This window comes from Orcinus orca, chromosome 1 (assembly GCF_937001465.1).
Source record: "Orcinus orca chromosome 1, mOrcOrc1.1, whole genome shotgun sequence".
NCBI lineage: Eukaryota > Metazoa > Chordata > Mammalia > Artiodactyla > Delphinidae > Orcinus > Orcinus orca.
This window is the reverse complement of record NC_064559.1, coordinates 51220033-51233450: the sequence shown is the minus strand read 5'-3', so window position 1 is coordinate 51233450 and position 13418 is coordinate 51220033. Positions and strand designations below refer to the sequence as shown.

The 13418-nt window shown below is 33.9% G+C and overlaps 1 protein-coding gene across 1 annotated transcript in view; it reads left to right on the top strand.

Annotated features, from left to right (window-relative positions):
* The window catches only part of CEP350 (centrosomal protein 350), a 140013-nt gene that overhangs the window by 45061 nt on the left and 81534 nt on the right, over positions 1–13418 (top strand). Inside the window, exons 15-20 of the mRNA XM_049700523.1 lie at positions 4601–4787; positions 7151–7368; positions 7835–7998; positions 11345–11454; positions 11916–12057; positions 13275–13411. Coding sequence (XP_049556480.1) covers positions 4601–4787; positions 7151–7368; positions 7835–7998; positions 11345–11454; positions 11916–12057; positions 13275–13411 — 958 coding nt within the window. The remainder of the gene's footprint in view (positions 1–4600; positions 4788–7150; positions 7369–7834; positions 7999–11344; positions 11455–11915; positions 12058–13274; positions 13412–13418) is intronic.

Genomic DNA, 13418 nt, shown 5'->3' with positions numbered 1-13418 from the left:
ATTTTCGAATTAGTGTTTTCATATTCTTTGGATAAAATCCCAGAAGTGGAATTGCTGGATCATATGGTAGTACTACTTTAGTTTTTTGAAGAACCTCCATACTGTTTTCCCTTTAGAAAACTGTCTATTCAGTTCCTTTGCCCATGTTTTAACTGGATTGTTTGCTATTGAGTTGTGTGAATTCTTTATGTATTTTGGATATTAAGCCCTTATCAGGTATATGATTTGTAAGTATTTTGCCATAGGTTGTCTTTTTATTTTGTTGATGAAGACAAAATGTGGAAGTTTTTTAGTTTGATGTAGTCTCACATATTTATTTTTGCTTTTGGTGCTTGTGCTTTTGGTGTTCATCAACACTTTTAATGTGCTAATATGGATTATTTATTTTAGCATGAGGATGAGGCTATAGTATGAAGTATTTTTCAAATTTATTTGACCACAGAATCAGTTCTTCTGTCAGCATGTTACATTAGAATTGAGCAGAATATGTTTTGGGAAATGCTGATCTTGCTCAAAAATGCCGATCTTTGTTATGTTAGTGTCTCACCTAAGGTTACTAACTAGTTACTGGCGAAGCCTAGATTCTGGCTTCTAACTCCTGAATCAAGTGTACCTTCTACTGCAATATATTGTACAAGTTAAGATATCATGATATATTAAATATATGAGTATAAACAATATGATTCAGTATAGGTTTTAAAAATTATAATCTAAAACTTGGTTAGATGAAATACAGGTACTGTTTTTGGCTTTCAGTTTCCCTGATCCCTCTCACAATGCCTTAAAAAAAAAAACATATATTTTACTTCCCACAGCATCAACTTAAACTTAGTACTTTATCCCAGAGTTCTGAGATGTGTAAATTTTGTTGTATATGCTCCATCTGGTGGTGGAAAAGATTGTCTGCATGCTCACTCAGCTCCTTCCCAATGTAGTTGAAAATAGTTGATAGATTAAAGTGGTAATCATAAGAAAAAATTATTTATCTTAATTTAACTTTAAAACATATACTTTCCTTTGGCAGTCTTTTAAACTGTGGGCAAACGTTTTCTTTGCATATAGGTTCCTTGTTTGGAGTTTAGGTCTTTCTTGCTTAGACCATTATATTGTCTACAATTTCTAGTTTTTTGAAATCAAGAACAATTTTTCAGTTGTATATTTATGTTTGAAAAAATATATTAAATGAATGAAGTGTTTTTATTATAAGAGTGCGTCTGTATTATGGAAAATTTAGAGATAAACAGTATTAACAGCTTGCTTCTAGCCTAGGGATCATGAATAGATTTTAGATTATAGAATCCTTTCTCACTGATTAATAATCGTCTAGATTATTTGTGTGTTTTTCTCCCCATTATGATAATGCAGTCAGCATATTTAATTCATTGTATATATCTTTACATAGCTTCCTAGGATGAATGACTATGAGTCAGGTGGAATTTCTGAGTCAAGGGCTTGGCTGGAAAATGATTTTTATATATTTTTTGAGTTGTCCTCAAGAAAGGATATATGAGTTTGCACTCCCATGAAAATGGTTTATGAATATTATTTCCTGTGTGTACTGAATGACACTCAAGGTTTCATTACTTTAAAAATATTTGCTAATCTAATAATGAAAAATGGCATCTCATTGAAGTGATTTGCATTTCTTTGATTGATAGTTGGCTTTGATATTTCTCATATGGTAAGACTGTTCTCCTTTTTCCTTTTTTAAACCAAATTTTAATGAAAAATTGTTACCTTATTACTATCACTACAGCATAATATAGCATAATTTTTAAGTTAACCTATTTTTTTATTGGTAAAAATAACTAACATAAAATTTGCCATTTTAACCATTTTTAAGCATACCATTCAGTGGCATTAAATTTATTCACACTGTTTGCAACGAAGTTTCACTACCATAGGTCTCCAGAACGTCTTCATCCTCCTGTACTGAAACTCTGTACCTATTAAACAGTGACTCCCTATTCCTCCCTCTCCAGCCCCTGGCAGCCACCGTTCTACTTTCTGTCTCTATGAATTTGACTAGGAAATTTAACCATTGTTAGGTGTCCAGTTCAGTGGCATTAAGTACATTCACACTTTTGTGCAACTATCACCATTTTATCCATCTCCACAACTGTTTTGTTATCCCAGACTGAAACTCTATACCCACTAAATAATAACTCTCATTTTCCCCTGCCTTTAGCACCTGGTAACAGCTGTTCTACTTTGTGCATCTCTATGAATTTGCCTACTCTAGGACCTCATATAGGTGTATAATCATACAGTATTCGTTCTTTTGTGACTGGATGGCTTATTTTACTTAGCATAATGTTGTCAAAGTTCATCCATGTTGTAGCATGTGTCAAAATGTCCTTCCTGGGCTTCCCTGGTGGTGCAGTGGTTGAGAGTCTGCCTGCCGATGCAGGGGACACGGGTTTGTGCCCCAGTCTGGGAAGATCCCACATGCCGTGGAGTGGCTAGGCCCGTGAGCCTTGGCCGCTGAGCCTGCGCATCTGGAGCCTGTGCTCCTCAACGGGAGAGACCACAACAATGAGAGGCGCACGTACTGCAAAAAAAAAAAAAAGAAAAAAGTCCTTCCTTTTTAAGGCTGACTAATGTTTCATTGTATGTATATACCATGTTTTGTTATTGCAGTCATTGTTGAAGGACACTTGAGTTACTTCTGTCTTTTGGCTATTGTGATTATGCTGCTGTGAACATGGGTGTGCAGCATAATTGTTTTTTTCTTTACTTTTCCATTTTCTTTTGATCTTTAACCATATATCTGCATTAAAAAATTTTTTTTAACTGTCATTAAAATGTGCACATGATTCTTTTTTCTGCTTTTTTTTTTAACCTAGCAAATATTTTTCTGTGCTGCTATTGAAACATATCATCAAGATGAACAATGCCCTAGACTTAGAGTCATGAGGCCTGGATTTATGTCCCATTTCTGCTATCGACTGTGTATCCTTAAGTTATTTAGCCTCATAGATCTCTAGTTAACCTCATCAGCAAATTAATTATATGGTACCCACTTCATAAGGTGTTTAAGAGCAATAAGGTAATACATATGCAGTGCATTTTAAATTACAGAGTGCTATTTAAATATTCAAGTTACTATTATCTATGTAATATAGACAATTCTATTGTTGGAAATGTAGGTTGAAATTTTTTTTTAATTAACTTATTTTTGGCTGTGTTGGGTCTTCATTGCTGCGCACGGGCTTTCTCTAGTTGCGGTGAGCGGGGGCTACTCTTCGTTGCAGTGCTCGGGCTTCTCATTGCGGTGGCTTGTCTTTGTTGCAGAACATGGGCTCTAGGCACGTGGGCTCAGTAGATGTGGCTCTCAGGCTCTAGAGCGCAGGCTCAGTAGTTGTGGTGCATAGTTGTTCCATGGCATGTGGGATCTTCACAGACCAGGGCTCGAACCCATGTCTCCTGCGTTGGCAGGCGGATTCTTAACCACTGCGCCACCAGGGAAGTCCCGAAATTTTTTTAATTTTAAAGTTATGCATTGAATGTCACGCACAATTTGTGTTTTGTTTGTTTCAATAATCTCCTTAAGATACCCCTGTAAGTAAGATTATTCTTAGAGAATATGAACAGTTTTATGAATCTGGCTACTTAGTTCTTGCCATAGAGTTTTTTTTTTTTTTTTTTTTTTTTTTTTTTTTTTAACATCTTTATTGGGGTATAATTGCTTTACAATGGTGTGTTAGTTTCTGCTTTATAACAAAGTGAATCAGTCATACATAAACATATGTTCCCATATGTCTTCCCTGTTGCGTCTCCCTCCCTCCCACCCTCCCCATCCCACCCCTCCAGGCTGTCACAAAGCACCGAGCCAATATCCCTGTGCCATGCGGCTGCTTCCCACTAGCTATCTACCTTACTGTGTTTGTTAGTGTGTATATGCCCATGACTCTCTCTCGCCCTGTCACAGCTCACCCTTCCCCCTCCCCATAACCTCAAGTCCGTTCTCTAAGAGGTCTGCGTCTTTATTCCTGCTTTACCCCTAGGTTCTTCATGACATTTTTTCTTAAATTCCATATATATGTGTTAGCATACGGTATTTGTCTTTTTCTTTCTGACTTACTTCACTCTGTATGACAGACTCTAGGTCTATCCACCTCATTACAAATAGCTCAATTTCGTTTCTTTTTATGGATGAGTAATATTCCATCACTGCCATAGAGTTTTTTGAAAGGATTATGGTAGTTCAGTTGGCAGTTGATACCATTTTTCGCTTACCTCTGGGTTTTATCCTTAAAAAATTTCCTTTTGGTTACTTTTTTATAGGGATAGAATAGTACTTCATTCTTGTTTAATATGTTTGTCTTTCTTTTTAAACGTTTGATCTAAGAACAATTTGTTTTTTAATAGCAAGTGGGAGATATTAATGGAAGAAATTTCACTTTGCTTAAATGGAAGCAAAGAATGAAGAACTGCTTTATCTTACATATGAAAAACAAATTTTTTTAAAGTCCATTTTAAGATAGTCTGTACTTTTTGTTATTTGTACTTTTTGTTATTTTATTGAAATCTAGATATCAATTATCTCTCAGTAGCTTCTAATATTGGGAATCAGTTTTATAAGAAATTTACTTTACAGGGCTAGATTCACTCACTGGAAATATTCAGAACTCACTTCTTGACGAAGAAAAAGTACACTCTAGTTCAGAACGTGGCTCTCATCAAGGAAAGAAATCTGGGACCAGTAGCAAACTTTCTGTGAAAGATTATGAGCAGACTCTTGACACTGATAGCACTTTGGAGGATCTTTCTGGGCATTCTTTGAGGTAAAGTAATGCATATTTTATACTGTAATTCATATTTAATTAAAGTTACAATATCATTGATGTTCAGAGAATTCACTTAATAAATTTATGGTTTTTTGTGGTTTTGTTCATAGCTCTAGTCGTTATCTATATTTTAGAATATAGTCATCTCTCACCTAAACAATTACAACCACTCCCACAGGAATTCTCTGCCTCTAGCACAACCTACCTTTCTATTCTAAATGCCATTGCCACAGTTGTTTTCTCGACTCAATCCTTTGACCAAGCAACTACTCTCCTTAGGGTACTCTGGGAGCTCACAGTTACCCCAGAGATCAACATTAAGAGCTTAACTTTATTTGAAGTGTTATCACTAGGCTACCAAAGACTATCTTATTTCCTTTGTTTATACAGTTTTCTTCTCAACTGTATTCTTCCACTCTTTAAACACAACCACTTAGTGTTCTTTTGGTATCATTGTTTATTTGTACCTCTGAACTTTTCTCTTCTGCTCAACTTATTAGATGACTCAAGCAGATTTTCAAGTCTCACTCTTACATTGATCATGGAACTTGTACACTCTGTTTTTTTACTTCTTTTTAATATCATAATATATTATGCACTTAGCCTATTGCTTACACATAACTATTGCTTTATGTACAGTTCCTACTCTGTCTCCATGACTTTTTATCTGCTGCACTGGTTTTGTCCTTCTGGAAATTTAAGCTCTGAGAAGACATGAATATTTCTTTTTTATTTTAAAACTATGTGCTTTTTCTAGTACAGTGTCACATACAGATAATCATTTTTAATGCTTTCATGTTGCAGATAATGCTGTATCATTAATACCATCGTTGCTATGTTTAAAGTTGAATTTTAATTTCTTTGTCAATGATTTTGGAATTCAGAAAACTTTACCTTTCCTTAAGAGACACTCTGATGATTTAATTGGCAAAATCTACCAAGTTAAACATTTCTGAAACAGAATCCATAGCCAAATAAGTTGATAAATGCCCCATACTGTAGTCTAGCCCCCCACTTTTCCACCTGTGGAGATTCACAGTGGATAAAACAATTTGAGGTTTTGATACAAAGGAGTCCAGATTTTTAAAAAATTATTTAGCCTATTTTTTTCTTAACTTACATGGCTGTAGACACTGTCTACACACTCTTTCCCTTTGTTTCCTTTTTATTTTTTGGAAAACTTAACTAACATCATTGGAAACGCTAATCTGGGGAAGTCTCTGCAGAACAAATATAAATTCATCTTGTAAAACCATAAGGTGAGATTCAGACAGAGTAGTTTGTTTTGATGTTGTGTTGGAATTCTTTCATGGAGATCTATTAGGAGACAGAAGTAATGATAATTCTTTTTATGTTCCATAAATGAAATTGTCAGACTGTTAAAAATGTATTTCTCTAAACCGTCAGTAGAAAATTAAAGGTCACTGGAAACAAGTGAGTGCCTCTCAAGACTACTTTTATTCAAATATTTAAATGCTGGTATAAGAGAAATGTTTACCTTTGAAAACCATCTCATAGTTTTATTAAAGCTAAAAGTAAGCTTGCTTTAGTATGTTGAAATATGCTAACTGCTAACATGCTTTATAGGGTATTTGAGTAATTTAGTCAGTAAATAAATGGTTAGTGCAAGGCAGCATGCTTCTTGTTATGAGAAACAATACCTTTAATGAGCATAATTTCTCAAAGAGGGGCTAGACATGTGCCTTGTGTCCTTGAGTTGTTTTCATCAAATTGCTATGACAGGTTACTTCTTAGAAAGTTCAGGAAAGAGCTGTAAGCATTAAAAAGTGGACAGAAACAAATGGACATATATAAAGTATTTAGAGATGGTTAGTATGAAAAATTTTTGCTGTGACTTTTTGGTTAAGAGGAATAACGAGTAATTTTTGTCATTTAAACATTTTTAACACAAAATGGTATTTTATTCTCTTTCAGAGATATATTTTAAAATGTTTTTTATAAAATAGGCTTGACCTTGCCTTTTTGTATGGTTGTAATTTTATTGCTGTATAAACTCCAAGTATTCTAGAGAATTTTGCCTGATACTACAATAAGTGATTCATGATAAATGTACATTGTAGAGGAAAGAGTTAAGTGCCAATTTAATCAAGAGACTCCTTTTCCATATTATTTTGGGCAGGGTTTGTCCCTAGCTTGTTCCCCACTGTAAATCTAGCAGTAAGAGGAGTATTCATAGTCATTCACTCAGCATAGCGACTCGGTTAAATGAATAAATGCCTGAATCACAGCTTTTTAAAGCTAATGTTAATAAAGTTATGCATGTTGTTCTTATTAATTGTTTAGATGATTCTTGAAGTAGTTTTCCTTTCTATAATGTCTTTATGAAACAAAACTTCTAGTGTCTCATCAGACAAGGGAAGATCACAGAAAACTCCAACTTCTCCCCTATCTCCAAGTTCCCAGAAATTGTTGCAGTTTGACCTTCCAGGAACTTCATTAGAAAGATCTAAATCCTCAATAGTAGTGACTCCAACTATAACAGGATTTAAGCCTAATGCAACTTTTGCTGATACGAACCTGGCTGCCAGCAGAACGACAGAGATGGCTTCAACACCAGGCAAGTAGATCCATGCAGCTGTAAATTAAAAAATAAGGTATTAATTTTTTTCTGAAAATTTCTTTTCTTTCAATTAAACCATAGAGAAATGTTGTTTCAAGTGAATGCAATTACTTTTTGAAAACAAAAATTGTGCCCGAAAATAAATATTGAAAAGCGTGAGAGATTCAATAGTGGTGACTTTTCCCATTTTGCCAGCATTATTCAAAAGACACTTGAAAAATGTATCCCATATATGTACTCCTAAGTGTTCATAGGTATATATGTATTATGTACACATGCATGTATGTGTGCTCATCCACACACAAAAGAAGTAACTATTAAGACACATTGTACTAATAAGTCACTCTCTTTCCTAAAGAGGAAAGCAGACTTGTTTTTGGACCTTAAAATGAGAAATGAATTTTAGAAATCTGAGATGTAATTTCATGTGAACTTTGATATTTGACAATTATATGCCTTCCAGGTTCTAAGCGCTTTTCTCCTGCTGGCCTCCAGCATCGTATGGCAGCAGAACTCAGTTACTTGAGTGCCATTGAGGAGTCAGTGCGCCAACTATCAGATGTAGAAAGAGTTAGAGGCATTTCACTTGCTCAGCAGGAGAGTGTGTCTCTGGCTCAGATCATAAAGGTATTTGAGGAGTTTTCTGCATTTTTTTCTCTTTTCTTTGCTATTTCAAATACTTTTAATGATGAGTTAAAAAAACAACAACTTTAACTTGCCAAGTAGAAAAAAATAGTCTGTCATACAGTACCTATAAATAACCCTGAGAAAAACTACCATATGCTAAAAAGATAATTAAACATGCAGTATTTGGCAGCAGAACAATAATACAATCATTCTCTTTCAAATACTTCATTTTCCACATTCTCTACATTTTTCATGACTGTGAAAATCAGCTTATCAAACATTTTCAATATTTTCTCTTTTTTGTGACAGGTCAGAAATGGTTGAGTTTTTGTTTCTTTGTTTTGTTTTTTAATACTTTATTTGTACTAAAAAGAAAAGTTTCTGAGATCTAAGTATTTGGTAATGCCAGGATAATAGGACTTTCCCTTAGCTAACAAAAATCCAGTGTTCCTTGGTGGGAATGCTATTGGTATATATATTTTTAAACTGAGGTAGTATTTAAATATAATAAAATACACAGAATTTAAGTGTATAATTTGATGAATTTTGAACATGTAACAACCATCCTAATCAAAATATAGAACACTTCAGTCACCCAGAAGTTTTACCCAGGCCCCTTTTCAGTTAATCTCTCCTCCTAGAGGCAATTAGTATTCTGATTCATATCACCATAGTTTATTTTTGCCAGTTCTAGAACTTCATAAAATGGAAGTATACTTTGTACTCTGTTGTGTTTAGCTTATTTTATGCAATATAACGTTTTTAAGATTAATCCATGTTATTGCATCCATGGTGTTGCTTTTGGTTTTTTTGCTGAGTAACATTCCATTGATGAATATATCACAGTTCATTTATCCATTCTCCTGTTGATGTACATTTGTATTATTTCCAGTTTTTGGCTACCATAAGTATTCCTGCTCTGAGCACTTTTTTGCAATGCCCTGTATACAACACGTATTTTTATTTTTCTTGCCTAAATACCTAGGAGTGTAATTGCTTGGGTTAAGTGTATGTTTAACTTTATAAGAAACTGCCATTCTGTTTTCCAAAATAGTTGTAACATCTTATACTCTGACAGCAATATATGAGAGTTCTAGTTGTATTATATCTTTGCTATCATTGTGTATTGTAGTGAGAGTGAAGTAGTATCTCATTGTGGTTTTAATTTGCATTTCTTTTATGATTGATGAGATTGATCTTTTAGTATATTTATTGATCAAACTTATGTCTTCTTTTGTGAATATCTGTTCAAATCTTTTGCCTATTTCATGATTGGGATGTCTTACTTATTGAGTTGTAGGAGTTCTTTATATATTCTAGAAACAAGTCTTTTTCAGATATATCTCAAATATTGCTTTTCATCCTTGATTTGCCTTTTCATTTTTTTAAACTATGTCTTTTGAAGAGCAGAAGATTTTAATTTTGATGAAATCTAGTTTTTAATCTTTTTCTTTTATGGGTAGTGCTTTTTGTATTCTAAGAAAACTTTGCCTGCCCTAAGATATTAAGGTACTCTAACAAAGATATTCTTTTATTTTTTCCCCAAAGCTTTATAGTTTTGGCTTTTATATTTAAGTGTGTGAACCATTTCAAGTTAATTACAGGTTGTGAGGAAGGGGTCAAAGTTAAATTCTTTCCTCCCATATGGATGTTTGGTTGTTCTAGCACCGTTTTCTTCAATTACCTTGGTACCTTTATCAACATTTAAGTAATCATTTATGTGTTGGTCTATTTCTGCACTCTGTTCTTTTCCATTGACTTATTTGTCTAGTACCATACTGTTTTTCTAGTACCTTACTATTTTACTATAGCTTTATTAGTACCATACTATTTTTGTTTCTTTTTTTTTCAATTAAAAAAATTTTTTATTGGAATATAGCTGATTTACAATATTGTGTTAGTTTCAGGTGTACAGCAAAGTGAATCAGTTATACATATGCATATATCCACTCTTTTTTAGTTTTTTTTTCCCATTTAGGCCATTACAAAGTATTGAGTAGAGTCCCCTGTGCTATACAGTAGGTCCTTATAGTAGGTCCTCTATTTTATATATAGTAGTGTGTATATGTCAATCCCAATCTCCCAATTTATCCCTCCCCCATAGTGAGTCTTGAAATCAGGCTGTAATTACTCCAACTTTGTTCTTCTCAAGATAGTTTTGGCTATTCTACGTTTTTGCATTTCTGCATAACTTTTAGAATCAGTTTGTCAGTTTCTACAAAAAATTTTAAAAGCCTGGTGGCATTTTGATTTGAATGACGTTGAATCTATAGATCAGTATGAGGAGAATTCACATATTAACAATATTGCATCTTCTAGTTCATGAACATAGTATCTTTTTCTGTTTGTTCAGGTTTTTAAATATTTCTCTCAGCAGTGTAATTTTCAGTGTAGCGGTATTACACATTTTAAAAATTATTCTTAAATATTTTATGTCTTTTGATAATAAATGATTTTTTTTCAATTTCATTTTCTAGTTGTTCCTCATAAAATACCAATAGATAGTTCTTTTGTATGGAACTGTTCAACCTTCCTACATTCCTCCCAATAAATAACAATAGTGCTGTCCATTCATTGTGACAGTAAAAGCTCTCCAGACATTTCCAAATGCTCACTGGTGGACAGTGGAGAGGGGCTGATACCAACTTTATTAAAAAAAATCACTGGATTGAGGAAATGGCCCTATTGCAGTTGTCATCCTTTCCTTGAGATCTGAAAAACCGCTGACGTTATCTACCATTTTAGGGATACATTATATCTCTGGGTTTCCAAATACGGACAGGGTATTGTATGACTTTATATACAGCCTTACCACCTTTAGAGAACCTATATTATTTAGCACTATACCAGAAGAAATGAAAATATATAAATTTATAGATAACATCGTATGGAATAATTGTAAGAAAGAGTCCTGTTGAGAAGGAGACGTTTTGGAGGGCAACATTTTTATGAAGCTGCTCCTTCAAAGTCAAAATAAAGGAATCATAAAATTGTGAGGGGTGAAGCATTATCTTTATTCTTATATTTAGGATGTTTTAATCTCCTCCAAAGAGTTAGGTACCATAGCTTTTCTTTTAAACCAGCTTTTTGATATGAGTTCTTAGTCATGCATGTCTTGGAAATTTTTTATATTACTACATTATTTGATACACAGTGGGTGGTCACTAAATATTTAGATAAATGGTAAATGGTTGATGTCTCCGCTATTTCCTGTCTTTCCTTTAGGCTCTGATTAGTTGCTTCAAAAGATCTGTGTTAGGAAAACAGCATTCTATTTAATTTAGTTTCTGCACTGAAATAGATTAGTGTCTTAGAATTAATAGTTGATCATTTCTTTATTTTGAAGGCACAGCAGCAACGCCATGAAAGAGACTTGGCCCTTTTGAAATTGAAGGCTGAACAAGAGGCTCTGGAGTGTCAGAGGCAATTAGAAGAAACCCGAAGCAAAGCAGCTCAGGTAGCTTCTTTTGCAAATTTCTATCCTTGAAATCACTTTAGTATTCTTTTAGTTATATAGGAATAAAAAGGAAAGATGTAAATAATAATGTTTTAGTACATTATACCATATGAGTTAATTTCACGTCATTTGATTCTTGTAGCAACCCTGTGAAATTAAGTAGTCAAGGCCTATCCCCAGTTTAGAGAAATGGAAACTGAGGTATACAGTAGTTACTTGTCTACAGACACATCAACTTGTGAACAGTGGAGTTAAGACTTAAACTTCAGCAGTGATTTTAAGATTCCAGATTTTAAAATCTAAATTTTAAGACATGAAATCAAGATAGTAGTCAAAGGTTTTGGGTTTTCTTTTCCTCAAGGCATTTGATCCATGAAACAAATTTACAAGTTAAAACTAATGTGGGTGGGATGAGACTGAGACATAAAGTAAGTTCTCTTTTCACCCTCTTTTATTAACGGGTCCATGCGGAATCATTGCAGCAGGTGGTTAAATCACAACGGGATGTAACTGAAGTCCTGCAGGAAGCAACTTGTAAAATAGCTGCTCAGCAAACAGAGACTGCTCGCCTGACCACAGATGCAGCACGCCAAATCTGTGAGGTGAGAGCCACTGAGAATGCTTTTCCTTTTAGTTCTTTTTAGTCAGTCTGATTACCTTTGGTCTTAGCAGTCATGGGTTTCTAACATCTAGCGAATGCATAGTTTTGATAAGTGACTTTCAATGAGGGCCATACCCTATAGAAATGAGGCATCATTTATTGTAGTGTGTTGTCCATGTGAACGATATAGGGGGCAGAAAAAAGACGCAGAAGAACTCTATATTTTGGCCCCTGAGTAAGCTTTTTAAAAAAATATCAATTTTATTGATGTGTAATTTACAAACAATAAAATATATCCATTTTAAGTATACAGTTTTATGAGTTTTGACAGATATAGGTATCTATATATATTTCTTTATTGTATCTATCTATTCCTCTGAACACCACCATAATCAAGAAATAAAACTTTTAAGAGTATTGGAAATATTCTTTCATGCCCTTTGCAGTCAGTCCCCAGTCTTAGTCCCACGGAGCCATGGGTCTGTTTTGTATGAAGATGTTTCATTGTTACCCAGAGTGATATTAGTGTCCTTTTTTTTTAATTATACCAAAGATAAAGCCAGAAATAGTTTTACTGCTTTCTCTATGTAGGATATCATAATCTATAAAGTTACAGTTTATTTTAGCAGTTACTATTTAGGACTGTTTGTGAAATGATTCTGTTATTAAAAAGCCATGAACCTACTATATGATGGGTACCATGGGGTTGTGCAAATAAGTATAAAGTCTCTTTTCTCAAGAAAATTTTAGATTACAATTAACAGAGATTTCAAAAACACTTCAATTCGTCAAAGCAGTGATTGAATAAATACCAAATGAGTAATACATGGCAATAATGGCTAAGCATAGGGAAGATGTACTTCACATTGTTGGTCAGAAAAGACTTAGATAGGAAGTTCTAATTGAATTGATTCTTGAAGGAAGATTTAATTTTTGGTTTACTGTGGCTTATTTTGGATTTGAAGGTTGTCTGTCTAATAATTCATAGATTGTTATAGCTGGGTGAAACCTTAGAAATCATGTGGTCTAGCTCTATTTTTATAAGGAAGTTGTTGAAACTTAAAGAGTCTAAATGACCTGCCCACAATATTTTACCTAATATGGCAGAATTTGCTTGCTCTCAATCCAGTGATCTTTCTAAGACACTCTGCTCACTCTCAGTTCTTCTGTGATGTTACCTTTTTATATCTACTTTGCCTTGTGTGTGTTCATATTTAGATGGCAGAGTTGACTCGAACTCATATCTCAGATGCCATCACTGCTTCAGGAGCTCCCCTAGCAACGCTATATGACCACCAGCGGCAGTATGCTCCAGACTTCGTGAAACAACTAAGGACAAGAGCTGAAACAGATAGGTTAATA